The sequence below is a fragment of the Camelus bactrianus genome, chromosome 4, assembly GCF_048773025.1.
Source record: "Camelus bactrianus isolate YW-2024 breed Bactrian camel chromosome 4, ASM4877302v1, whole genome shotgun sequence".
NCBI lineage: Eukaryota > Metazoa > Chordata > Mammalia > Artiodactyla > Camelidae > Camelus > Camelus bactrianus.
In genome coordinates, this window is record NC_133542.1 from 32,415,969 (window position 1) to 32,443,104 (window position 27,136).

Below are 27,136 nucleotides of genomic sequence, written 5' to 3' on the forward strand. Positions count from 1 at the left end.
AGGGGGGAGAGAGAGAGAGAGAGAGAGAGAGGGGAGGGAAGAAAGAAGAAGAGAAGGAGGGGAGGGGGGAGAGAGAGAGAGAGAGAGAGAGAGGGGAGGGAAGAAAGAAGAAGAGAAGGAGGGGAGGGGGGAGAGAGAGAGAGAGAGAGAGAGAGGGGAGGGAAGAAAGAAGAAGAGAAGGAGGGGAGGGGGAGAGAGAGAGAGAGAGAGAGAGAGGGGAGGGAAGAAAGAAGAAGAGAAGGAGGGGAGGGGGGAGAGAGAGAGAGAGAGAGAGAGAGGGGAGGGAAGAAAGAAGAAGAGAAGGAGGGGAGGGGGGAGAGAGAGAGAGAGAGAGAGAGAGGGGAGGGAAGAAAGAAGAAGAGAAGGAGGGGAGGGGGGAGAGAGAGAGAGAGAGAGAGAGAGGGGAGGGAAGAAAGAAGAAGAGAAGGAGGGGAGGGGGGAGAGAGAGAGAGAGAGAGAGAGAGGAGGGAAGAAAGAAGAAGAGAAGGAGGGGAGGGGGGAGAGAGAGAGAGAGAGAGAGAGAGGGAGGGAAGAAAGAAGAAGAGAAGGAGGGGAGGGGGGAGAGAGAGAGCCTCTCTGCCTCTCTGCCTCTCTGCCTCTCTGCCTCTCTGCCTCTCTGCCTCTCTGCCTGCCTTAGGGCTTGAACCTACAACCTCCTGCTTGCTAGCCCTAGCTCTCTACCTCTGACCTACAGCCTCTCGCTAGCTACCTTAGTTTCCCTTCACTCACCTTTATCTCCTCAACTGACGAACGATGCTGAATCGCTGCTGCCTCAGCCTGGGTTGCAGCTGAGGAACCAGGGACCCAGCATCCTCCCTCAGCTGGGGGAGAGAAAGCTGACTTGACTTGGGGAAACTGAGATACCTAGCAAGAGCCTGTAGCTCAGGGGCAGAGAGCAGGGCTAGCAAGCAGTAGGTCCTGGGTTCAAGCCCTGGGGAAGGACAGAGGAGAGTTTTTGCTGGAAGCAGAAAGCAAATTTCATTTTTACATGAGCGCAGTAAGTCCTACATACCTTCCTAAGTTGCTGTCTATACGTATGAACTTTCCCAAAAAGTCTCAATTAACTTCTGGGCCTGATTTCCCCAACAGACTTCTCTGGACTTGACGGACACTGATCCACTCTTAGCATCAGAAGTTACATCTCACCCATCCTTTTGCTCAGTCACAATGACCACAGGTGGACGGTTGGTAAATGCGTAATTCTGGCCACCGTTTGCCTTGCCATAATGCCACGTAGACCAGAACAGCCATCTGCTAGGTTTTGAGGTGGTAATTCCACCCGTGGGTGCAGAGGTATGCCCGATAGTAAAACACTTATTTCACCTCTTCCCCCTTGAGTTTAAGGGTTATCACTCATCATAAAGTTATTGCAAGTCTTTAAAAAAACCCACTTCATTTCAGGGACATCCTTCACACAGACCACTTTTCCATGTAACTTAAATGTGGTTCAACGACATCCATTAATTTGGAAGTGTGGCTCTCACTCATTCACATGAGTTCATTGCACTGAGCCATGTAGATGAATGATAAAAATCAGGCCCGGCAGACGCTAGTCATTCTTGCTAAACTCAAATCCAGTTTTTTCGTTTGTACGTTTACTACTTTGGCACACATTTGATCCTACTTAAATTGAGCATGTAATAATACATCCATGATAAGTGGAACTGTTCAAGTGTGGACTCATGAACCTGCCTTTTAAAAAGCCTGATTTGTTCCAGCATACCTTTCCCACTACGCTTGTCCGCAGACGATGCCCTCCACCAGGACCACGCCACCCTGCAAACACACCCTGTACTTCACATACAGAGGGAAAAGGCTCCCTGATGGCTTTTAAGATTTCATCTTTCCATTTGGCAAAGATACAACATTTAGACTGTGAGCACACTTTTTGATCAGCAAGAATAGACACAGGAGACAATAAACTAACAATGCAGGTTTCTAAACCCTGCTAAACTATCGCTCAAGAGTGAGGATACAGACAATCTGGGAAAACTGTGATGGAAGATAACGTCTACAGTATCTCATCATCACCGCCTGAAAACAAAATGACTAGGAGAACAGAACCAAAACCTACAAACAAGATCTACCGAAAAACAAAAACAAGACACTAGGTGGTAAGCTATCTTGAGCCCTAGCATACTGACGGTACAAAAAACCAATGGCGCTCAAAGGAACATGCTTTAGATGGTCAACTGATTATGCAGCAGGACCAATGGCAGCCAGCGGGCAAAAGTGGCTCAAAGAAAATAACTCTCAATATAGAACTCGATACTCAGGAAACTTCATTTCACTTATTCACATATATTTTTGTTGAAGTACAGTTTACAGTGCTGTCCAGTTTCTGGTGTACAGCGTGAGGGGTGGGGGGGCAGTGGCTTGCCCATGTCTAGACCGGAGGTCTTCTGTTCTCAAGGTCTCTAGCCTGCCAGGATGGTCTGTGATGGCTTTCTCCCCTCCCCCACCCCCTTCACAGTCTATAAGGGAAACTCATTTTTAACTCATCTGTCTCTACATTTAAAGCACACCTCTTATAGACAGTATATCGTTAGGTCTTATTTTTCCTTATACATTCTGATAGTCCCTGACTTTTATTGGAGTGTACAGTCTTTCAGGGGTATGGAGGAGGCGGCCCCAGAACTGAAACTCATACAGGCACTCAAGTCTCTGTTCAATGGATGCGACTCGGCTCCATAAATGGATCAGTCCATTCATCTTTGCCTCCTTTCAGTCTGCCGCCTTTCTTTTCCTGATCTCTTTACTCCCAAGGTAAAGGCTACCTAATACCCAGCTCAAGTTCCACTTCCTCCATTGAGCCATTCACTCAGGGCTCACGGGGTCATTCATTCACGGAGCACTGAGTGATTAGGGGCCGCCCATGCGGTACTCACTCAGGTAGTAGTATGTGCTCTGATGAAATACAACGGGGATATGAGAGCGAACAAGGCTACGGACAGCAAGGCACGGAAGAAACGGCAGTAGGGACCGAATGACCAGAAAGGCCTGCGTTTCTCAACTCGGCATCAGGGACAGCGCTGACCCCGACCTCTAGCCCAGTGTGGCATCTGGACTAGCTGGTTACCGAAGTTGCCTCCTCCTATTCTTGAGCACACATGCAGCGGGACTACGTTTCCCAGCCCGCCTCGCAGCTGGGCGTGGCCAGGTGTTGTGGTCTAACAGTAGCCTGTGAACTTCCAGCACAGCCCATAAAAACCTCCCACACGTTCTTCACATTCTTGAGACCTGAGAAGTCATAGACCAAATATGGTAGAGTCACCGGATAAAAAGAACCTGGATCCCTGAACTCTGGCTAGGAGACGAGCTACCCACCAATGAAGAAAAACCCATTTTGGACATGATTATGCAAGTGAAGGAAAAACTGGACTTGCATTAAGCCACTGTGATACTGGGGGTTGTCAGGACAGCTCACATTGCACTGACTGGCCGAAGTCGCTGTGTCATCGCCACGGCTACTCCTTTGGCCCTCTCTCAGCCTAGGACACGGCCTTACCGCGCCCCCGTTTACCTTTGCACTTCCAGGTTTCCTTTCCTTCCTACAGGTCCCACCCCATCCACTGGGATGGCAGCAGGGCAGAGGCGCGTCCTTCTAAGGTGAGCGCTGTGACGTGCTGTCTGCCCTCACCGCTGCAGCACGGCGGCGGAAGCGCCCGGGCCCTGGACGGGCGCTTGTACCTTTAGGCGGAGGAACGACGAAGGCTTTCTCTTTTAGTTTGCTTAGAACACGTGCTTTCTAGACTCCCACAAGTGCAGTCTTTGCCTCTGTCCTTCCCCAAGTTACGACCGCGTCTGACCTGGCGGGGCTGGGGGAGTGTGCCAGCTCACGCTTTCTAGGACAAGCAGTATTTCTTGTGCCCCAGGCACGCTATCGGGCACAGAGTCGGTGCTCCACGACTGCTTGCTGAAGGAACGGACAGGGCCACTCAGTGCTCTCAAACACACTGGGATGCTATGGAAATAACCTGCAGACGTTTCTGCTCTTCAGAAAACATCTTCAAAGCCACCCCCTCAATTTACGGTCAGCCGTGACAAAAGCTCTTCCTTGAAAACCAGATGCGTAGAAGTCAGGCTAAATTACGAGTCGCTTCGGGGCATCCAGAGAAATAAGGATGGTGCAAGAGGGCACGCTAAGGAGGACTCTGCTTTCCTGCTGCTCTGCTGAGCGCTGTTTTTTATCCCCTCCTTTGCTCTTTCTTCCCAAACTCTACAAGTTTACAAAGTCACTCTTTATTCTGACACATACCTCCCTAAGTCGCCTGCCCAGTAAAAGCTGCAAGCATCCACTGTACTCGGTTTCTCCCCAAGGCCAATGCCCAGGCAAGGCCCCTGCGGCCACCCAGGCTGAGAGACCTTGTCAGTGCTCTCAGAGCAAGGTGCCCAGCCCCACACAGGCTCACGCCTTCACAGTGCCCTCCTGCTCCAGACAGCAACTTTCTTTGAGAGTCACAACACAGAGCTTCTCTGGTCAGAGACACCAAGGCCAGACCAAGTTGGCACTCAGGAAAAGCATGGGCTATACCATAACCTTGAAGAATAAAGACATTCTTTTATAGTTTTTCTTTTATAGCCTCAGACCCATGTGGTGCTAGGAATCAAGATTAAAACACAAATGCCACCAACCTGCAAACCAAATGGCATGAGTCAATAACATCAGCCTGATACCTGTTTTGAGCCCAAGCAGCCATCCAGGTTGCACACGTCACTTTGTTCGTTGCAACAACAGAGCAACCTTAGGAAGAGGTATTTTGGACAGGAGTTTCACTCACTACAAAAACAGCTGGCTAATCTTTTTCCCAGTAATACGTGAGAGTCATTTATTTCATTTTTTTTTAAACACATTAATTAATATTCCCTTTATTTGATGCCGCTGCCACAATTAAACTGAACCTGCTTTAATTCATTTAATTTTCCTTAAAATGCTAGCCATGCTCTCTACCACTGAGCTATAGCCTCTTTCTTGCTACCTTAGTTTCGCCAAACTCACCTTTATCTCCTCACCTCAGGGAGAATGCTGGGTTCCACGTGCCTCAAGAAAGAAAGTCAAATTTCATTTCTAGGTACTTGCACTCAGAGTGCTGCATACCTTTCTGTGATAAAAATGATAAAAGTCAGGCCCAGCAGACACTAGTCACTCTTGCTCAAGTCCAGTCGTGTTTTCTGTTTGTTATGTTGACTAGTTTGGCACAGATGTCATCCTACTGAAATGGGGCATATAATAATAACGGTGTTGCGGAGACTGGACAGCCACACGCCAAGGACTGAGACTCGACCACTATCTTACACCGTCCACAAAAATTCTCTCACAACAGAACCAGGCCTGAAACCGCACAGCTTAGAAAGCTTGTGTGCAGCAACAGAAACTGTCAAGAAAATGAAAAGGCAACCTGCAGACTTAGACCAACTACTGGCAAATCCTGTGTCTGAGACGGGGTTGGTAGGCAGGCACCTTATGAAATTGAGAAGGTCACATTAATAAAATGCTGAGTCACTAAAAATAACACTGAGAGCTGATGCAGGTGTGGGAAATAGACACCTATGTACACGGCTGACAAGGAAACTCCCCGCTGTGTGGCATTCTGTACGCATCAGGTATTTTTAAAAATGTGTGCAATGACTTATGGGTAAGAACCTTCAGGACAGCATTATATAGGGTGAGACTAATGCATTTTGGTTCACTCTTTAATGGATGCTCATCCACACTGCTGTATAAAAACACTGTTGCGGGAAGATGTTCCTAACAGAAAATCGTGCAAGAAAACTTGTACTTTTGTAAACAAAACATTTATGCATGCAGATAAAACTGGAAGACGACTTCTTGAAATATTCCGTGTATACTGGGTTATGGAATTAATACAGATTTTTCCTTTCTTAAAAAATATTTTCCAAGTTGTCTGCACTGAGCATGTAATTAGGAACAAATCTAATAAAACTCTTGGAAGCATATTTGTACTTTTTATGTAGCAGACTATAGACTACTAGGGAACTGTCTATTATACTGCGTTCCAGGGGCAGCGCATAGTGTCTGCTGTGAGCCTGGCCATGTGCTAAGCTCTCTGTGTGGCTGGGATGTGTTTTTAGCACCTCAGTTTCCCAGAGGAGGAAACTGAGCTTGAGCAGGGTTAAGTGCCCTGCCTGGGGTTACCCAGCAAGGACACGAAAGACCAAGGTCTGGCATTCAGATGTGCCCGTGTCTAATGGCTGCTCTGTTAGTATCTGTGGAAACATCGGTGCAGGTGGCCGGCGGCAGCAAGGTGGGGGAACCACATGCCTGGACTCATTACCCTCTGACTCCGACTCCTCTTCATCTTCCTCCTCCTCCTCTTCATTGCTTTCGTCCTCACTCTCTTCCTCTTTGGCAATTTTCTGCCGAGCACTCTTAAACACTGACTGTAAGACAATGGAGTCTTCGTAGATCTGAGGGGTCAAAGTGGCACCTGTTAAAAATGGCAAGGTGAAGGGCCCAAGACCCACGATCCCATCACGCTTCTATTCCTTACGCAGCACACCAGTTTCCTTTCACGTGAATTTCCATAGACGCATCAATGTTAGCATCTATGCCTTCGGGAAAATGCCAAACTCAAATCTACCTACATCTTCATTTGGGAAAAAGTCCACATGCAGTGGAAATAATTTGTGTGTGTGTGTGTGTGTGGGCGTGTGCACATGTACATACTTGGGAGAGAAAGGTGGCCTTCCACAAGACACCCTCTCATTTTTGACAGCAAGAGTAGGATTTTTAAAACTATATTTCTTATTTGAAGTGTTCTAGCAAATACTGTTGGGTAAAGCAACCTTTTAAAAAGTGCAATTAGGGGAGGGGATGGGAATAGCTCAGTAGCAGAGGGCAGGCTTAGCATGCGTAAGGTCCTGGGTTCATTCCCCCGTAATTTATTTTTTTTTATTTATATTATTTATTATTTAATTTAATTTAATTTTATTGTATGGGGGTATGTAATTAGGTTTATCTATTTGTTACTTTTGGTGGAGGTATCGGAGATTGAACCCAGGACCCCGCGCACGCCGGGCATGCACTCTACCTACCGCTGAGCTATACCCTCCCCCACCCTCCATTTTTAAAAAAATGCAATTCTCCTAACGCAAGGGAATTCTTCATTACTGAGTTTATCAGTACCAGCCAATACTGTTTGCAATCAGTGCATTATTTTCAGTGTATGCACATATCTGAGCATAGCCCCGTGTAGTTGCTGAGAGATGTAGAGTTCAACAACGGTCCTTTCTCTCAAAAAAACTACAAATAGAAATACTATATGATTCACTCATCCCACTTCTAGATAAGTATCCAAAGCAACTGAAAACAGTTTACAGCAGCACCATGCACAGTAGCCAAGAGGTGGAAGCAAACCACAGCCATCGACAGAGGGATGGATTAACAAAGTGAGGTATGTCCATTTCCACTGGACTACCACCCAGCCTGAAGAAGGAAAGATACCCTATCCCAAGCTACGCTGCATGGATGCTAAGTGAAATAATAAGCCGCTCACAAAAAGACAGATACTGTGTGATTCACTTCTACGGGCTGTCTATAGAGTGAACTCACTCATAGAAACAGACAGTAGAATGGTGGTTGGCAGGCGGAGGGAAAAAGAGGAGTTGTTGCTAAGTAGAGTTATTAGAGTTGCAGTTTTATGCGATGCGAGTGTTCTAGAGATCTGTCGCACATCAATGAAAACATACCTAACACTACGGAACTGCGTACTGAACAAGTGGTGAAGATGATACACTGGGATGGGACCACTGGGGTAGAATTTGTCACAGACACTAGAGCTGAGCTGGATCTTAAAGGTGAGGAGGATTCCATCAGGGGTGAGAAAGCAGAGGGACTTTTTAGGAAAAGAGAGCAAGTGAGAAAGGTGGGAGGCAAGAATAAAAAAGATGCATTGGGAAAGGCGGTATTGACAACTGCCTGCATACGATACGGGACTGCGTCATGTTAGTATCTCGTGACGATGTAAATGCTCTTGTTTTCCTACCACTGCACGTGCATCTGGGGAAGCAGGTGTCCATGAAGCTGTCTTACTGGACCACGAACTGTTTACACTGAGGAGCCGCAGGAAATGAGGCTGAAGCATTAGCGTTTGGGTTTAGAACGCAGTCCATGGAGATTAAATTCACTCTAGAGTTAAACAGTGCAGGGGGAACTCAAAGCCTGGTGGTTAGTAGATGGACAGGATAAAAAGGTGGTTAGAGAAAGATAAACCGGTAGCCAGGAGGGCCTGGGAGGGAAGCTAGTCAGGGGGCTGTTTCTCACCCCAGTTCAGGTATGAGGCAGTGAGTGTGGGCAGGCGGGGGGGCTGTGGGGCACGGGGGCGCACGCCACGCTGCCGAAGCCGTGCAAAGAACCCCCAGACCCTTCAGCTCAAATGAAACTTCCCTATTCTGAAAACCCCCCCAAAAACCAACCATAACCCCCCCCCAAAACCTATCCACACACATTCACAAAGGACTTCCTTGTTGACGCTTGTGGTTATTACTCTCTGTGTCCTACTTTTCATCTTAAATTTCTTTGAAGACTGCCTTGAAAACAGAAGGCTTGCTTCCAAGACCTGTTGTTTGGTCAAAGTAACACTCCTGTTAACTTCTAAGAAATGGAAATACATGGTCTGTTCAAGGCACATTCTGCGGAGTCCCATGTTCTCCAATTTAGTGACTGGAATTCACATGAAGATAAGGAAGCAGGATCAGGAAAGAGGCTTAAGGAATCTCATGGTGGCTTGAGACTGCGCCGGTCAGGGACACACTGACCTCTTTTCTTCTTCCTTCAACTTCGTGGGTATGAGCATTAGGAAGGAAGAGGGGTGTTCCTACCAACGCTGAGTGCAACTGAGGTGTAATTAAAGTGGAAGTATCCTCTGCCTGTTTTAATAGTGTCACTGACTTACATACTCTTACACTTGCTGTCTGTCGCAGCTGACGTGATGAAAAGCCTTTCTTTTGTAAGCAATGAGATGGAATTTTTTTTTTTACATATATGTTTTGTTTTAAATCACAGCCAGTTTCAGCTCCTGATGCAAAGTTACAAGCAGAAAAACCAAGGTAAGTAGAATCAAACGCACAACCTCTCTCAAAGCAAAAGCTGGGCCGCTAGCCTTTAAGCACCACTTTCATTGATTCCTTTAAATTCTTCCTCTGATTGATTAGAAGCCAAGCCTTGAAGGCAAGCCTGGGTAAGCAGCAGCCCAGCTGTGGCACAGAGGAGCCGCCGTGGGTCTGAAAATGCCGCAGCCTCGGTTTACTTACACAGGGAGCACAGAATATAGGCTTTTATTTTCCCTTTTCTTCTGCCAGGATAGTAGCAATGGTAGCAAATGAAACAATTTCTTTACAGTAACACAAGCGTGTTCAAGGTCACGCATTTTTCACCTGGGAGCCCTCCAAGTTGAAGGTCTGAGCGTTGTGACACAGCAGCATGACGTCTTTCTCCAGGTCACCCAGGCTCCGGTACTTATGATTACGAATCCTTTCCTGATGGAAATTTTGGATAAAACAGAAGAAAGAAGGAGGGTGGGGTTGGAAATGCAACAGTCATTACTTGGTTCACAAAGCCTGATCCTCCCTCTGTCTTCCCGGCAGACGGCCCTGCCAGGGAGGTGGGACTACACAGCTCCCGGGGGTGTCACCCTCAGAGGCCACCCTCCCACCATTCGTACTTCTAAGGGGGAGGACGGAGCGGATGATGGGAACCAGGGGGCACAGTGGCGTAGTGGGAGGAGTCCGAAACTTCTTAAATAGAATGCAGGATAATCAATATGAACTCCCCGTGTAACGATTATGCATCATCCATGGAAAGGCCCAAGGACATCCCAGCCTTTTTAGAGCCAAGCCCTGAATGGGCACCATTACCGGTCAGGTGGGTTGCCACGGTCAAGTACTGTCATCATTTCAAGGAGTTTATTTTTTAAAGTAAATAAAGTAGAAGTGTAAAGTTTGTGAACAAAAGATCTACCTTTATTTTTTTGAAATCCACCGGTTTCCTAATTAATTCATAGTATTCTGGTAATTCTTTTCTTGAAGGTAACTGAATGAAGACTTCGCTGAGCTGTCGTCCTGAACTGTAGGGTGGGGGGAACAAAAGCATTATAGGTCATGCACCATTGAGAAAAACTTGTACTTTATTTCAGACAACGCCCCCCAAAGCAAATTACATCCCACTCAGATAAACATGGGGCTCTTTAAATCAAGGAAAATCCTACAACCATACTGGAGATGAATGCCCTGGAACTAACTTCAAAAGCACATAAAAATACCACTAGGCCCCCACTTCTGCCGTACGTATGGGAAGTCCACTGTGGATTTCTCCTTCAGAGTGGATCTCTCCATTTTGATACAAATATTTAAAATACCCCATTCCACCAAAAATTCCATTTTTAAAGGAGTAATAATTGAGTCGGTTTGAAAAAAAAACCAAAAAAACCCTCACCCTGACTTTATTTCCATACTCCTTTGTTCTCAAATTCACCTTACATTCAGCAAATACTGTGTTAGAACACCCTGGAAACCCGACTGAAAAGCTGCTGTGTGTACTAGTGACTGTCTAGCTCTTCCGTCTTACTCCCTTTAGAGCACTTTTATATACTGTGAACCTCACACACTTCATTATTTTTTGCCGGAGGAACTCCCTTCATCTCATCTAACTGCACTTGTGTGTATACGGAATAATTTGTGCAGAAAACAATACACAAATTTACCAAGTGTGGCTACCTCACGTCCCTGGGATCAGTGCTATACCCTCCCCAAACCCATGGCAGCTTTATTTGAAAGCACATTTAGAAGCAACAAATGCTTAGCATTTTGTAATTTTGAAAAACAGACCACAAAGCAATATAAGCTTTTAACGTCACTTAATGTTAGAAGCAGACATGGTCAAAGGAAAAAGATACTCATAATTCAGGTTCGGGACCCTACTATCTGACTCAGCCTATCCAGATCAGTGATAGCTCAGGGGATACGGTATAGTCATTTTTTTTTCACGAAAACCTCACTTCCCTTATGATGCCATCTCTACTTCCTTTGTGAAGCCAGAAAGATTAAAAAAAAAAAACAAAAAAAAAAACACCAAACCATAAATCACTGCCATGTAAATTTTGGAAGGTGATTCTCGGAGTGTGTGAGAATGCTGGAAGCAGCAGCGAAGAATGAGTGACAATATGCTGTTTTAATCCAGAGTCCCAGTCGTATAATTAAAAAATAATCATAATGACAGTTATCATAAAAAAAGGCATGCGCAGTAACTCAAACGGTTGCCTAGCAACTAGTGGGGAAAATGCTGAAGTGCAAAGGGGCCTGCATAAATTAACCGAAAATCCTGTCAAAGGGATGGGCGAGTTCTTCTGTGAGACTGTGTCAGTGTTTTGTTTTATTTGATTTTGTCAATGCATATATGGGGCTCATGAATACTTACACCAGGGGCCAACGCGAGAGGTTTAAGAGGCCTGTAGTTTCATAGGAAAGTGGATTTTACGATCACTGTAGCAAGAACCAAGGTGTTCTCTCACCCTCACAGCCATCCCTACCCACCCCTCCTTCCAGGTTGAGAAATGCGTTTGTACCACCATAAATTCAAGCCCACATAGAACATGGCAAAAGCTATTTCATTTGCTATCACTTTCTCCCTAGGGCTGCAATCTTTTTATTCTCCCGTTCTGAGACTCAAATACACAAACATTTTTACCAGTTTGAAATGAATGTCTGAAAGGCAATGAGGGGAACTTATATTCATTTTTCTATTTCTATCAGTGACTTCTTACTAATTAGCATTCTTTACACCCTAGCAATCATCAAAGAGTCAGCCCTCTTTGTAATCCTGGATTTAGCACCTGACCCTCAATGACATCTTCGGCGTCATTTTCTGCATTGCCAACAGATGGTGTCATTTTTCTATTGACGGGTTACAAGTACATCGTTGCTTTGTATGCCCGTGATGGACGTAGTCGTTATTTCATCGGTGCTACTGGTGAAATGAGAAATAAGCAGTTTATACTGAGACTGTGATAAAGCTCGCTCTAACAGGGGCAAAATGGCTAAAACAATCTTGGTCTGATGTCCTGTTCTTAGGAGAGAAATTCTAGAAAAATTCTAGATCCCTTAAAGAGACAAGTTCAGAGCTACCTGTGCTCACAAAGGAGAGAGTGGAATGTTCTGAGACTCAGGGCCAATAGTATAAAAGCAGATGAATTTATTCTGTTTCAAAAATAAAGGCTCATGTGGCTTAATGTTTCGATCCTACCTCCTTTATTTCCCCTCCCAAGAACAGAGGGCATGAGCTGAAGGAGGACCTGGAAGCCATCAAACGAAGTCTCCCTGTGGCTACGCTGGAATCATCTTTACTCAAACACCTCAGTCTGGCTTTTGAAGCCCACCTCAGCGCCTTCTCTGCAAACCCAGTTTGTACTGCCGACTTGACTCTTCTGGTCAGAATAGCCTCCCTCCTGTGTACCCCAAGCACCGTGGCCAGTGCCCCCTTTACAACTAATTCCGTCTCCAGGCTTGGCCCACCTCTCACTCCATGGCTAGAAGGTCCTCTATGGTCTTTTCCCTTCAAATATTCCATTATCCATCCAGGATCAAGAATACTTCCTCCATAAAAATGGAAGAAATTTTCCTCAGTATTAAACCAAGTCTTGGCACCTCACTGCTCAGAGCGTCATTCTGTGATGTTGGTTTTTTCCCTCCTCCACAGAGGGTGGGAACACTTCACCTGCAGTCAAAACCCTTCCCCACCTCTATCAGAGGCAGCGTTTCCCAGGGCAGGTCTGCACAGGAAATGGCAGGTGGTCCTGGAGGACACCCAGCTTTTACATCACCTACAGAATGCGCTGAGGACGGAGGACTGCTCACTAATGATCGCTATGGTAACTTAGTTTTCCCTAAATTAAAGGTTTAAAAAAAAAAAGAAAAATTTAAAAAGTGAAGCAGCCTGATAGAGTTTTGAATTCTTGGCATTTCTTTCTCCAACTTACGCTGAATAAAGGCTTCTTCAATACACCTTTTCAAAAACTTTTTTTCCCAGTGCCAGAAAGTTTTTTTTTTTAAAGTACAGAACAATGGACTAATTGTACAGTGGTTTGCAGAAGGTGTTCTGTTTCTGTTGAAATGCTTATCCTGCCCCCAAGGTATTTTCCATTACGTCATTTTACACAATTTTAAGGGTTAACTATAAATTGTTATCTCTCTCTACGTGTGCTGCGTCCTTGACAAAAGTGATACCTGTCCTCCTCCTCCAGAATGGTCTGTGCTTTCAGACCTACTTTGTACAACGATCTACCACAGAATAGGAAATGCGACCCTGATAATAAGACATATGGTGGGTGAGGGAGGAGAATAACCTAAAGCACAAATATAAAGGAACCCACTGCACTTGATAGAGTTTGCAGGTGCTGGTGGGCAAACATACTGTCTCTCCACAGAGGTCAAAGGGCAAAGGGGCATATGGCTATGCTGTTGTGCATGAGATGGAAAAGCACTACGTGCCACTATGTAAATGAGGGTTTGCAAACCCTGCATGCATATATCGGACACGGACACACACGGGGACAGGGACGGACGGACACACACACACGCACGCACGCGCGCGCGCGCGCGATAATGCTTTGCTGTGCTTCATCTGGGGACTAATTTTTCTCCCATTAGTACCCAAACCAAATGGCAAGAATCTCACATCTGTACTACTATGGCTTCTTGACATGGTGACTACAGACATTAGAAACATCACGTCAGAATCCGCTTTCCCTTTGACTACAGTTTACGTGAAGCTGGAAGAGTGCACAAGACTGAAACACTAGCTAAGAAACCTGCTCCTTTAAAACGCTGGCTGTTACGTCTTTCCAACAAGCCCCAACCAAGAAGATAAGATGTTTGGTGATGTTAGAGCAGGCAGATAGCTAGCTATGAGCAGAGAAAGGGGGTGCAGACCAAATGGCAGGAATTGGGCAGAAAGAAGGGGCACAGGCCAAATGCAGGAAACCACACATATAAGCACCAGGGGTCCCTGGGCAGAGAAGGAAAAGCGGGGACCTCTGGACTAAGTGGTCACACCTTCAGGGGGAAGCGGCACGGCCTGGAGGCTAAATGACAGACATCCCTTCTCCCTTCGGGAAGATGGAGTTGGGATGAAAATCAAGGAATATGACTCCAAACCCTTCCTTCCCCAATGAATATTCCACCCACTCATTTTTACACCCTATGTAACCAACTTGCCAAAGACATTTGGGTCAGACTCTCACCTGAGCCTTGAGAGCCTCCCCTTGAGAGCGTACTATCCATCCCTTAAAAATCCCTGCTTCACTTTCTTAACCTCTGAGTCTTGTCTCTGAATTCTTTCTGGGATGGGACAAGAACCTGGACACCGGTTACATCCACCAGCAACAGTGAGAGTCTTTTTTTCGTTGCTTTATGATTTTTCTTTTTACCTGCCAAAGCTGATTTGCTGACAAGAATTCCTCATGGATATTTCTGAACAAGTGATCTTTAGCTAAAGCTGAAATAATAGGTTTCGTTTATATTAATTACCGAATATAAAACGTGGTTCTTTTGAACGATGTCATGATTTAGAATACCCACTTGGAGTTGGAAGGGTTTTACAGGAAAGTTATGATAGTCTGAGAGGAATCAAACTAGGAAATCATTTGGGAAGAAAACTATAAAAATTGGGTCAGCATTGGAGGGCAGTAGGTGAAAACATGCTGTTTTTTTCCCCAGGGTCAGATTCCTGTAAGGTTTAACACATTACCATTTAAAAAGGAACTCAGACCAGAGTAGCACCCTACTTAGCCAGAGAGTCCCCAGAAACCTGAGCCAGTCACAAAACAGGTGTCAGAGAACTCGCACTCTGCATTCTGTCTGAACTCTCGCATCTGAGTCTTCCTGACGGTAATTCCTAGCAAGCGTGGAGATCTGACTTCCCAGCCTCTTGACATACATCTGAGGTCTGAGCAAGACAGAATGGGATACGAGTAGACTTGCTTTGGGGAGTGGACTGGACAGCTGTTAAAAATCACCCCAAGGGTCGTGTTAAGGGCTGTGAATATCTAATGTGCCTGACTTATCAACAAAAATGAAGCTACATCAAGTTAATGCTAGGTAGATATCTGGATGTTAGGAGACAATGGTTCACTTAACTCAGTAAGAAAAGCCCCAGGGCTTTACCAAGAGTCTTCTATGTAACCACATTCTGACGTATGGCTTTGCTGTTGGTAATCTACTGTAAACTGAAAACGGATTATTTGTATACATATATACATGTGAAGATGTTCATCACAGCATTATTTAAAATAATTTAAAGCAGCCAATATCTCAAACAAGTGGGGAAAAATGTGTAATGGAATGCTGGAGAATCTAAAATCATGTATTTTCTAATTATGTGCCTTAAAAAAATGGACACATGCTTATGACATTCAATGGGAAAAAAAACCAGGTATCAAAGTGTAAATGCAATACAACTTCAACTAGGCTTTTAAAAAGGCATAAACTAAGAACCAGGACCAAAAGGAGAAATGCCAGGGCATAAATAAACAATAATACTATACTCTTGTTCAACAAAATGCAGATTTACAATCCAATGTAATTTGGAACCAAATTATGATCAATAAATAAAGTAGGTCTCAAACACTTTTATGAGTTGCCTTCTTTGAAAACATGCTGTAAGTCAAAAATCTAATTTGATTTTTCCAAGAGAAATGTCATCTGAGGGGCATATGACCAACCTTTATTTATATCACCATAAATCGCACAGTTCATCAACTGGGACCTTTTAACTCTCCATATAAAGCCAAATAAATAGAAGAGAATAATAGAACAGAAAAATTCCATACAGTTTTCATTAAATATACTACAACCAATGGAATCTACTGTATGAAGTTCCTATTTAATTCTCTCACTGAACTTACTACTGCAAATCAGAGGTGATCACTAGGACGTACGATTCAGAGAGAATTTATTTGTTTATTTAGACCAGCATTCTGAGGAGACGTTTGAGAAGATCTATCATCTATCACTTGACTTCTTAGAAATACTGACTCGGGACATCTAGTCCCTTCTTTTTCTCACTTCTCAGCAGGTGGAGGTACAGAACTCTAACCGTCCATCTGTCTCAATGTGACGCTCCTTCCTCGCTCAGCTGTTTCACCAGCTTTTGTCACCTCATCCTGAAGGCGTGGAGGTGACACGGAGGTGACACCTTTCAAAAGGTAAGGACCCCCCTTCACTTCCACTGAATATTCTGTCCTTTGATCTCTTCCTGTGTCTCCACTTCGTAATGGTAAAGACGCTTCAAAGCTTTTTGGCTGAATTGCAATCAAACTCAAGAGTACAAAGCCTTTGCAGGCAAACAAAATCAAATACCTCTCTGCCTGAGCTGTAAATCCCAAATGTCACTTTGTCAAAGGGGTGGGTCGTAGCAGGCGCCCTGAGCGCTGCTTTTCCCCGTAATGGTCATTTTAGGAAATTCTTAAGGAAGACACGTGAGGTATGATTCTAAAGGAATGAGGCAGATAGATCTTTTCCCCATGAATATATACAGGAACCTTTATGCCCAAATACCTGCCCTCTTTCAGAGCTATCCTTTTTTTATCACAAGACATACAGAGTGTTTCTGATGACAGTTTATAGCCTGGTAAGAAAATCAGTTTTGTTATTTCCTGCTGGGGCTGCTTCCGCTCCCTCAGAGACAGGTCATTTATGCTGGCTGTCCTGAAGCTTTGTGAGGCAGACCCTGGGCTCCTGGGCCAGGCTGATGCTGGAGGCCTTCTGTGCCTCGGAGAGCAGACGGACCAAGTTTATTTGTGGGCTGCCCACCTGCTGTATGTGCGTATAATTGGCTGAGCATCAAAAACAAGAGTCAGGTCACCAGGAGTCAAAGCAGCCTATTCCGGTAAACATCTCAAAGTACCAATCCTGGTAAGGAGGGCAAAATACAGTGCTGGAATCCACATTTCCCCGAGGCTGATTCTCTCTGGACTAAATGCAACTCCTGAGCTCTAAGCGGGCATTTCCCAGTATGTGCTCCAAGGAACACAAGCTTAATGGATTATTAATAGTGTTCCCGAAAAAGGGGGCTTCATTGGTCCAGATGACTTGACAGCAAAACTTCCCAGAGCCCCTGACTACACTGGGGATTCTACAAGAAGCTATGGGACTGGAGTTTGCGTCTGTCTAGAGTTCCACTCTCCGGGGAAGCAACACCCCGGATATCACGTGAGACTCTGACTCCCCAGGCCGCTGCTACACAAGAGGAACTGTCAACCCTGCCGCTGAGCCCCAAGCATCCAAACAGAGAATAAATGAAGAAAGGCTCTTCACCCAGAACTAAGATTCCCTAAGTGTATCCACTTGGTCACACTTCTATTTCATGGCAATTTCTCTGTCATCTAATTAAATGCAAAGGGCCTTGAGCCTGAGATGTTGACACAGCCTCCCTCCCCCATTTAAAGAAATACAAAACGTCTGGTGAAGACACTGCTAAAAATAAATTTTGTCTAAAAGAGCTTCTTGGCTGGTCCTGGAGGGATAGTCAATGCTAACGACGTAATCACAACATTAAGGGCTGTTAACAGCCACGGAGAGAATTCTGGTTTCCTGGGATGGAGCACATGGGCTGGGTACCACCTGCCACCTTTCCTTTCAGCTGTATTTCTGTAAGTGGCACCACATTCACTTACCATCGGGGCAGAGATTCAGGAGTTATCTCTGTCAAGTTCTCCTCCACCTCTCACATCCAGCCCGCCCCTAAGTCCCACCAATCAGACCCCTGACTGTTTGTCCTCCTGTCTGCACTCACTGCCATGTCCCGTGCTTGACCCCTCTTCCCTTGTACCGATGGCCCCGTCATACTGAGACACACGTGGTCCCTAGAGGGGGGTCCTGCTTTTCCACACCTCCTCCGTGAACGCCTGCATACCCGGGCCTGAGCACCCCAGCCTCCCCTCTGTCCCCCCGTCCACCTGGGGGACTCCTCCTCCGCCCACAAGCCACCGGCTGCCTCTGCTCTCCCCCTCCCACCCGACACGTACTCTTTATCCCTACTGTGTGTCTGTGTTACTCCTTCACATAGCTCTTTCCAGCTATGCTTTAAGGCATTCCATTTTACTCATCTTTCCCCCCCATTCTCAATATTTGCACAGACTGACACATAGAAAATGCTCAGTGCTTCTGAACACAGGAAGGGATTTTAAAAAAGAATTTTAAAAAACTTAATCATAACGCAACCTTCAAACAACGTCTTGAACTCGGGCTTCTGGGGAGAGGAAGCATATGTGACAGGAAGGGACAAGACAGACCCCCAAAGAGCCCCGAAGAAGCAAATGTCCAGCCCCGTCTGTGTCCCTGGAAATGACAGTTTAAACATGTCTCCAGTAAAAGGACTTCTGTGGGTCCTACCTACGTACGGCCGTATCATGTCCTCAGACAGCGCAGGCATGACATGGGGGCTCTTAACAGCTCTTAAGGTTATGAATCCACTTTCCATGGTCACATGACTGTTTCGATGGCGGGAGGGAAGGGGGGTGAAGGAGCTGATGCCTGCTCTTGCTCACCGCACTGGGCGTGTGGCCCGTGTCTTGCCTTTTAGACCACGAAGCCTCCTTCTCCATCGTAGGGGTGGGACGGCTCACCACGATGGCTCATTATGTCCAGCCCCAAATAATCAAGCCCAGAGCTGCTTATTTCAATTCTGAAACTTCAATCCAGATTGCATTCTCTCTCATAATGGCAAAAAGGAAACACAATTCTTGATGCCTCTTAGTACACACTATGCTTTGTGCGTCTGGCTTCCAGGAGTGGTAACTGTTTACTGAAGATCAGTAAGAAATACCAAAAATTGACAGTCTTACCCAACAGTTTCAACTCCACACAGATACGGGGGAAGTACAAATCTCCCCCGTTTTTTATCTCCTTACATGGAGGGGAATGCCACCACTGCCGATGGCACCTGTTCTGAAATACAGGACACAACTTCAATTCTTCTTCTTCCTGGGCCTAGATTGGATCCTATACTAGTGGCAAAAAAAAGTGCTGCAGGGGACGCTGTCGAGTCAATTGACAAAAGTGGAATATGGATGGCAAAGTACTGTATCGACATTTTTTAAAACTACAGGCTGACTGAAAGGGGGAAAGACATGTTAATTTTCGTATATTAATAACAACTGCTAACCCTGGCAAATCACGCACAGCCCTCTCTCCCATCCAGATAACTTCTCATGCTCACAAGACCTCTAGGAAAAAAAAGGCATTTCTGCTTTCTACCAGACAGAAGCAGAGGCACACAAAGGTTAAGCAGACTGCCCTAGGATGCTGAAGACCACACACGGGACAGGTAAGCCCAGAAGTCACGCCCTGAACCCAGCTGGTGTGGGAAGCCTCCGGGCACCGTGACTAACTCCGGAACGTCTCACATGTGCACGCTGCTCACAGGCTTCCAGAGAGCCAGCACCACAGTGCTTTTCGTTAAGCTTCCAAATCAAGACAGCACAGAGTTAAGAGGCCCGCGGGATGTAAGACAGAAGCTGCGCTGGAAAGGAGGGGAAGCCTCGGAGACCCATCTCCAAGCGATGCAGGTGGGACATGCCCGGGTACCGTGGTAACAGGTGCATTTACGAGATGGACACCAAATGAAAACACAGCACAAGCAACTTCAGAAGCCAGGAGGGTGCTTTAGAATCGCTGTGCCTCCACCTCCCCCTCCTAGGAAGAGGGATCAGGAGGCCACTGGAGAAACCGGCTTCCAAAGGCCAGGTCTTTAGGAATCAGTCTGTTTGGTGGACGGAGGGATACCTGTAGTTAGAGACACGGGAATACAAGACAGATCCTGACCTGTTTCCTTCTATTTCCAACTGAGAATTACTGGGCACCTTCTCCGCGTTACACCTGCGGTAGAGTAGAAAGAATACTAGAGTCAGAAGACCTGGGTCCGCATCCCAGCCCAGCTCCTTCCTCCGAGGTTGGGCGACCTGCGGTAATTCATCTCACACTCCGAGCCGCAGTCTCTGCACCCACCTGCCTTGCCCACCTCTGGGGGTTGTTGGAAAAAAATCACACAGGGTTATGTTTGGAACATCATTCTGAAAAAACAGAGTTCTCCAGAAATGGAGGGAAGAAAAAAAGATTTCCTCAGCTCTCTGGGGACGTTTGCTGCTTCTCCCAAACATGTAAGTGCCCGTTCCTCCGACCCCGTTTCCCTCACACGTGCTCCATCCATTGTCCTGGGAGCAGCGGGAGGCGGGCGGCACTGGCGGGCGGGGCGGGGCGCGGTCGCAGGAGGGCAGCTGTAGCCTGTCCACGTCCGGGGCCTCCGTTCTAACGTGGGGTGATACTTACCTCAGAAAAACGCTGTGAAAATTAAACAGGATACTGCACTTGGTTACAGCAGCCAGCAGCCTAACCTGGTTCCTGAACACCATCCAGGGGGCCGGCTCTGCTCCCCCGAGCCCTGCTCCTTGCCAGCCGACCGCCGAGTTAACGGCCTTCAGCTGGGAACGGTGCCAACCACTACGTGAGGTCTCCGGCCCCTCCACGGGCCTCGAGGGATGCTCCTTCAGCTGAGGATTTTGAAACCGCTCCACTGGTGTCCCTTTGTGTGGTGGCAGAGAAGGGGCTGGGAGGTGCCACGAGCCCCGGGAAGCCCCTCCGTCCCCTCTAGAGCTCACCCGACGCAGACTCGGCGCCTCTGGCACACACAGCCTGTGTCTGGCCACGGACTGATGCCTCCTCAGAGCCACTGCAGAGAGGACAAAGCGTAACCCCAGGGTGGCAGGGCGGAAGTGCAGGCTATATTGGCAATGTAGAGAATTTGCTGGAAGGACTGAAACAGTTGCACGTTGGGAAAAGAAGTTGGGCAGGTCCCAGGGCCAGGTTGTGGAAGGCTGTCTTTCCCCGGCAGAAGTCTGATCACCGCCGGGCAGGCAGTGAGAAGCTGCTGACAGTTCTGAAGTAACCACGGGACTGATGAGGTACCGGCCTCCGAGAACAGATGGGGAGGAGCAGACAGCAGGCCCCCGCCAGCAAAGACGGTGGGGCTGGGCGAGGCCAGTGTGTAGGGACATGGAAGCAGTGTGGCGCCCGGGAGAGACGCCCGTCAGGATGCTGAGGAGCCTCTGTCCATAAGGGCGCATGCGGAACAAGGCACAGACGTAGGAACAGTGTTTTCGCTACATGTTTGGGACCTTGGGGTGGTGATAGTATAAACCAAGGAGATACAGAAGCTGAAACAGACCGTGTTGTCTCACAATGCATCCTGGTGCAGGAAGAACCACTGGGACTGACCAGTTCGACGGCAGACATTTTACAGAATGTACCGCGAGTGACTTGGAGAAAGGTGGGCACGGTTCTATGATCTAAGACTGACTGAGAGGACAGTCCATCGGGGATGTGAGGCTCTGAAAAAAGGCAATTCGAGCAGAATAATTTCAAGTGATTCTGAGGAGTATGTGGGGACAGATCTATGTGGGTCAGCAATCTGACTGGCTCAGAAGGAAAACAGTACAAACAAAAAAGCGTATTAATTACTGGTATGGTGAGGGATAAACTGGGAAGTTCGGGATTAGCAGATACAGACGACTCTATACAGAACAGATAAACAACAAAGTCCTACTGCAGAGCACAGGGAACTAGATTCAACAGCTTCTAATAACCTATAATGAAAAAAAGTATGAAAAAGAATATATATAACTGAGTCACTATGCTGTACACCAGACGCTAACACAAACATTGTAAATCAACTATCCTTCAATAAAAAAAGAAAAAAATTAAAAATGGTATGTACCTGGCTTAAACCATGTACGTTACTAGACAGCATGAACACTGGTGTGATTAGTCCACCTGGGGTGGACATCTCAGGATGATGGTGATTGAGGGAAAGCCTTCAGCCAAGTAAGTACCTAGATACACTTCAGGTAAAGCACTTTGGAGAGAAAATCTTGGAAAAAGAATAGGCACCTTTTTAAAATAGGAGTCCATGTCTTATCGAATATTGGGCCTTCTATGTGGGCCTTCAAAACAGTAGCTTAGCCTTAGTCAAAATGAGGGAAGTGAGACAAATGACTTTTAATTTGTATACAGGAATTTGTGCGTAGGAATTACACAGGTGCACTTAGTCCTTAGGTTTGAGGTATCCCAAGTTCTTGGAAAGGAAGTATAAGATAATAGGGTGAAATCCTGGCGCTCTTTTCCCAGGCAAATGTAGTGATTATGATGTATTTTTTTCCCCTAAAAGGGACTGTAACCACAAGATGTCATCATATCTTTATCTAAATGGCTCCCGCGACCCCCCCACCCCACCCCGAGCCTGGCTGCCTGCCTGCTCAGGGCTCTCGGGAATGTCCTTCCTGGACTGTCTCCTCCACCTCGTGGCAACTGAGTGGAGGCAAGTACCTTCAGCTTTTTTTCCCTCTGGTCCTCAGGAGTGAAAATAAGGAGGGAACGCCATCAATATTGCCAGGATCAATGAATGATTTCCTACAATGTGGGGAAAGCTAAGATGCAGAACAAGCCTGGGCTTTCCACCATTCTCAGAGATGTCATCAGGGTTTATTAAATTGAGGGCTAAGAAGATGACAGTCTAGACTCGGGGAAGAGAGCAGGGCCTGAAGACCATTGGGGAGGAAGGAGCTGTGTGGTGGCCGCCCCAGCACCCCACTGTGTGCCAGGGCCAGACAGCACCTCCCACCTCCCCCGGGTCAGTCTGGACCTCCAGTCCAGGCCCTCTGCAGACAGCGAGGCCCATCCGCATGGAAGGCTCCTGCTACAGTCTTCAAACAGCTGTGAGAGGGGGACGAGGTGGCCACAATCTCCTCATATTGTGTTTCTAGATTCTTCAGGAATGTGAACAATGCTCAGATTTGAAAAGCAAGACATAATAAATGTTGGCTAAAAGCTACAGATAGGAGAGTCGATAGAGCGTATCAAGACATGTCAAATGAGTTCAAGTGTCCAGTTGCAAACTAATTACATCCTGAAAGAATGTGTAGATTGCTTCTGCTAATAATGTTTAAGAAATCACAGAGAACAGAAATGGAATCAGAAGACCAGAGGTAAGCAAATGTCCTACTTTCAAAGGGAGAAAGGAAACTTCAGAGGGCGATGCTTGATGTGGACCATCGGTAAAAAAGTAGAAGAGATTATTCAGATGCCACGGGGCTATTTAGAGAAGATAAATAACATCATTAAGTGCCAGTAGGAGGTCTCTTAGAAAAAGCCATGGCAAGCTAACCTCATTTCATTCTTTCAGCAGGGCATCTAGGAATTGATGGATTGGAGGGGCCAAAAAGATGGTCTATCTTGGTTTTAGCTTTTCTTGATAACCTTGAGAAAGGACAGATGAATGTGGGTGACAGGATAGCGTGGTTGTGTGAGTTCACGGACGGTTAGTCAGCTTTAAAGCTTAGTGGTGAGTAAATTCATGTCAACCTGAAGTGATTTTCAGGGGCATGTCACAGAGGACTTGTCCTTTGCCCTTTAGAAGGTTCTCAGCAATGGCTTATAGCAAATCTTCAGATGACAAAAACTCACAAAGACAACTAAATGTGTGTGTATTCTTTTTTAAAGGCATGAAAATTTACTGTATGTCACTAGATGAGAATGATGCGACCAAAATCAGATGGAATTAGACAGAACAAGAATCAGTAGCTCTAGGACCCTGGCAGCATTCCTGGGAGAAAAGGGCTGTATGTATATTCGGGGAGAGGGAGATTTTCAACAAGTCACACATCCAATGTGACTTCACTCTGAGTCTAGAGTGGTGGAAAAAGTTAACACACTCTTGAATTTTGGAAACAGAATTTTGGCTAACCACCTTGCAATCAGCCATCAGAATACCTTTGGAGTTCTGGGTGCCATGTTTTCAATGGGACACTAAGAAAGTAAAATGTGCCTAAGGAAGGCGACCAGGATGCTGAAAGTCCAGGAGTCACTCAGATAGCAAAGCGAGGTGTCTCAACCTGAAGGAGAAGGTCCTGAGTCAGCTACGTGTACAAATATTTGGAAGGACATTTCTTGGATTGAGAATGTACCGACTCTCTGAAGCTCAACTAGAACAAACAGCTACAAGTCAGAGGGCTGAGTTCACTTTAATATAGGAAATGCCTGTTGTGTTAAGAGCTGTCCTTTGGTGTTGTGAACTGCTTCCTAACACGGCGAGCTAGAGCTGGGCGTGGCTACACGGGGTTAGATGACGGTCTGTGGGAGGCGGTGCCGGGGGGGTACCCCTGGGCTCTAGGAAACTGGGCCAGGTAGAGCCAAAACCCCGTCTAACACTAAGGAGCCCCCCTAGCAGTCTCTCTCCTCACCCAGGCGACTGCGAGCCACGTCTCCAGTCTCGGAGTAGCTCCGCCAGACCCTGCTCCTGACCGTCTCGTCCTACCTCTCATCCCAGGGGCAGTTGTAAAGGGTGCAGAGCAAATCAGGATGAATCCCTTTGCAAAGAAATAGAGACTCTCAGGTCAAATATTACGTACACTGGAGGAGGTAATTTTAAAGGCTTTCTACACAAGCATATAAGTAAATACTGCCAATACTGCTTGACGTCAGGTTTTCTACTTGGGGAAATAAAATGGTGGGGGTGCTAACAGCAGACCAGTGCTACCTCTAGTTGTGACTGCTGCAGAAGGAGCTTGCATCTGGGGGCCTCACAGAGTTGCTGACTCGCTAGGGTCATATTTTTAAAAAGTATCCCCCTTAAAAAAATGAGGCCCGTGGGGAGGGGTTTAGCTTTTGGGGGAGGGGTTTAGCTCAGCGGTAGAGCGCCCTGCTTAGCATGCATGAGGTCCTGGGTTCAATCCCCAGTACCTCCATTAAAAATGAATAAACAAACAAACCTAATTCCCCCCCCCCCCAAAAATAAGATAATCTTAAAAAAAATTTAAAAAAAAATTTTTTTTAAATGAGGCCTGGCACGGATCACCAAGACAACAAATAGATGCTTAAATTATCCTAGTTCTTTATAAAAAATAAAGGTACATCTGTCCCAGAATCATGCAAGAACTCTGAACAACAACAAAAATGTCTCATGAGAGCTAATTAATTCTCATATATCAGTTAAATACAGATGTCAGTTCTTATTTAATACGCTGAGAATCTACACGACTGTCAGAGTCCCAACATTTGACTGAGGTGATGGGAGGAAGGCTGGCCCAGGTGGTATTTCTTTCATAGGTAGGTTGAGTTACTGTATTAGTAGCTGACTTTACTGGTGCAAAAATCTCAACACATGGAGAATACACTTCCCAGCAGCATTTTCTAAAACTAACCAAAAATATGATGATGTATCTAATTAAGGCCCTCCTAATTTGAGTGCCTCCTACTTGAGCACCAAATGTGGCAAGAGACAAAAAAAACATAAATAGATGAAGTGCTTTTTCTGGAGGATCACGAACATGAAATATACATGAAACATGCAGCGGAGGAGAATTTAGAACCTACCCCCTAAAACGGACCCAAGTGTGAGAGCTGATAGCCTGTGGGGCCTTATCAGGGTCCCTTTCAAGGAAAAGCGAAATCAATAAAGAGAACCAGAGAGAGGGTTGGGGGGGTGGGGGAGGAAGCTAGTCAATGTCTGCATGTTGAAATATTTAAATATCCTCTCCCTATAGTACAACCAAAGATGTGCTCAGTCATCAGTCCCCGTGAAAATGCATTTTCTGTTTTTGGAAATAAAAAGAAGAAAACCATACGAGCCAGGACATTTTCTTTACAGGGCTCGGAGCTCCATTCACCCACCTGATTTGCTATAAATAGTCTGAAAGGCTGATTATTAATAATTTAACTGTTCAAAAAGCTGGATTAACTCATCGAATCCTCCTAACGCCTCTAGAGACAGGTAGAGTAATCATTCCATTTTGTGGATGAGGAAACTGAGGGTCAGGGAGTTTAAGCAAACTGCCCAGCTGCCCCACGGGTAGCAAACTGCTGGAGTTAGGATTCAAATGCAGGTAGTTAAACCGAGAGAAGAACGTGTGCTCTCAACGACTGTGCTGTGCTTAGCTGAGGTTTAAGGGATGCAACTTCATACTACTCTGCATTTGGAGGTGGTTTCTAGACTGAGTCGTCAGCCTGCAGCTGCGTACATCAGGCAATCACAAACCTAAAAGGCTATGGAGCCAGCAGGTATTTGCAGGATGAGATGGGCCAGGTGTGAAAAACAGGATGACGAATGGCAGCTGACCCTCCAAACTGGAGGGAAGAGAACGTGCCATGGGGACAGTGGCCACCTAGAGCAGGACAACCCACTGGGGGGGCCCCTTCGACACTCCTATCGACTGTTACCTTAAGGAAAGCTGGGTAGGGTGCTGCCAGATTTTTAGGTTTTTCCAAAAAAGGAGGGGGGAAGGGAAAAAACCCTGATGTTTTACAGGAAATCTCTCCAGGTTTATGTGTTTGCCTTAAAAAAAAAAAAGAAAGAAAAAGAAAGATGAAATAAAACAACCTGTTGGCAGTATGTGGTCCTCCGGCTGGTGACTTCTTTTACACCATTAAAGGAGGAGATAGCCATCACCTGGATTAAAAGGCCTCGCTTCTAAACCTCCAAGGACTTTCTTGGCTCTTCTCGGTGTGACAGTGGCCCTAGACTCACTCAGCAGGTAATGAACACAGAGCCTGTTACATATCAAGGCACACCTGGTCAAAGCAACGGACGATTCTCTCTCCTGAGACACAGGCAGAAAAAGTTAAGAGTTATGTGCAGAGTGATACTCTCTGCTGATTTTTCTTTACACCAGGGGCTCATAAACTAAGGTATAATTGTCCAAGCTGGCTTCCTGGAAACTACCCCTGCCTCCAGCAAATCCACCAGCATGGCTGGGGAGGAACAGAAACTCGACAGAATTACGATTCTTGGTTTACAGGAAGTTTGCACATTCATCTCGGCAAAGAATGACTTCATGGCCAAATTTTCTTTCCTGGATTACTGTCACTCCCCTGTGTCAATGAATAGCTTATCCACACCTGATGTAGGGCTAGGCTACCCTTTGTGGCCACTACAGAGTTCTCAAAGAGGTGCACTTTAAAAAAAAAAAAAAAAGGAAAACAGTGAAAATCGTAAGCAGAGAACCTAAGAGACATGGTAGGTAAAGAGGAGTAAGAAATTCTGACTCTCTCACACACAGATGCTCCAGGGTCCCCG

General features: G+C 46.2%; 1 protein-coding gene across 6 annotated transcripts in view; it reads right to left on the minus strand.

Annotated features, from left to right (window-relative positions):
- SMARCA2 (SWI/SNF related BAF chromatin remodeling complex subunit ATPase 2) overlaps positions 1–27,136 on the minus strand; it is a 164,626-nt gene that overhangs the window by 7,595 nt on the left and 129,895 nt on the right. For 5 of the 6 annotated variants that reach the window (XM_074361638.1, XM_074361640.1, XM_074361639.1 and 2 more), the window contains exons 29-32: positions 19,837–19,890; positions 9,980–10,085; positions 9,397–9,498; positions 6,297–6,429 (exon numbers count right to left, since the gene is read on the minus strand). In XM_074361638.1, the coding sequence (XP_074217739.1) occupies positions 6,297–6,429; positions 9,397–9,498; positions 9,980–10,085; positions 19,837–19,890 (395 nt within the window). The remainder of the gene's footprint in view (positions 1–6,296; positions 6,430–9,396; positions 9,499–9,979; positions 10,086–19,836; positions 19,891–27,136) is intronic. The other variant, XM_074361642.1, reaches the window with a different exon arrangement.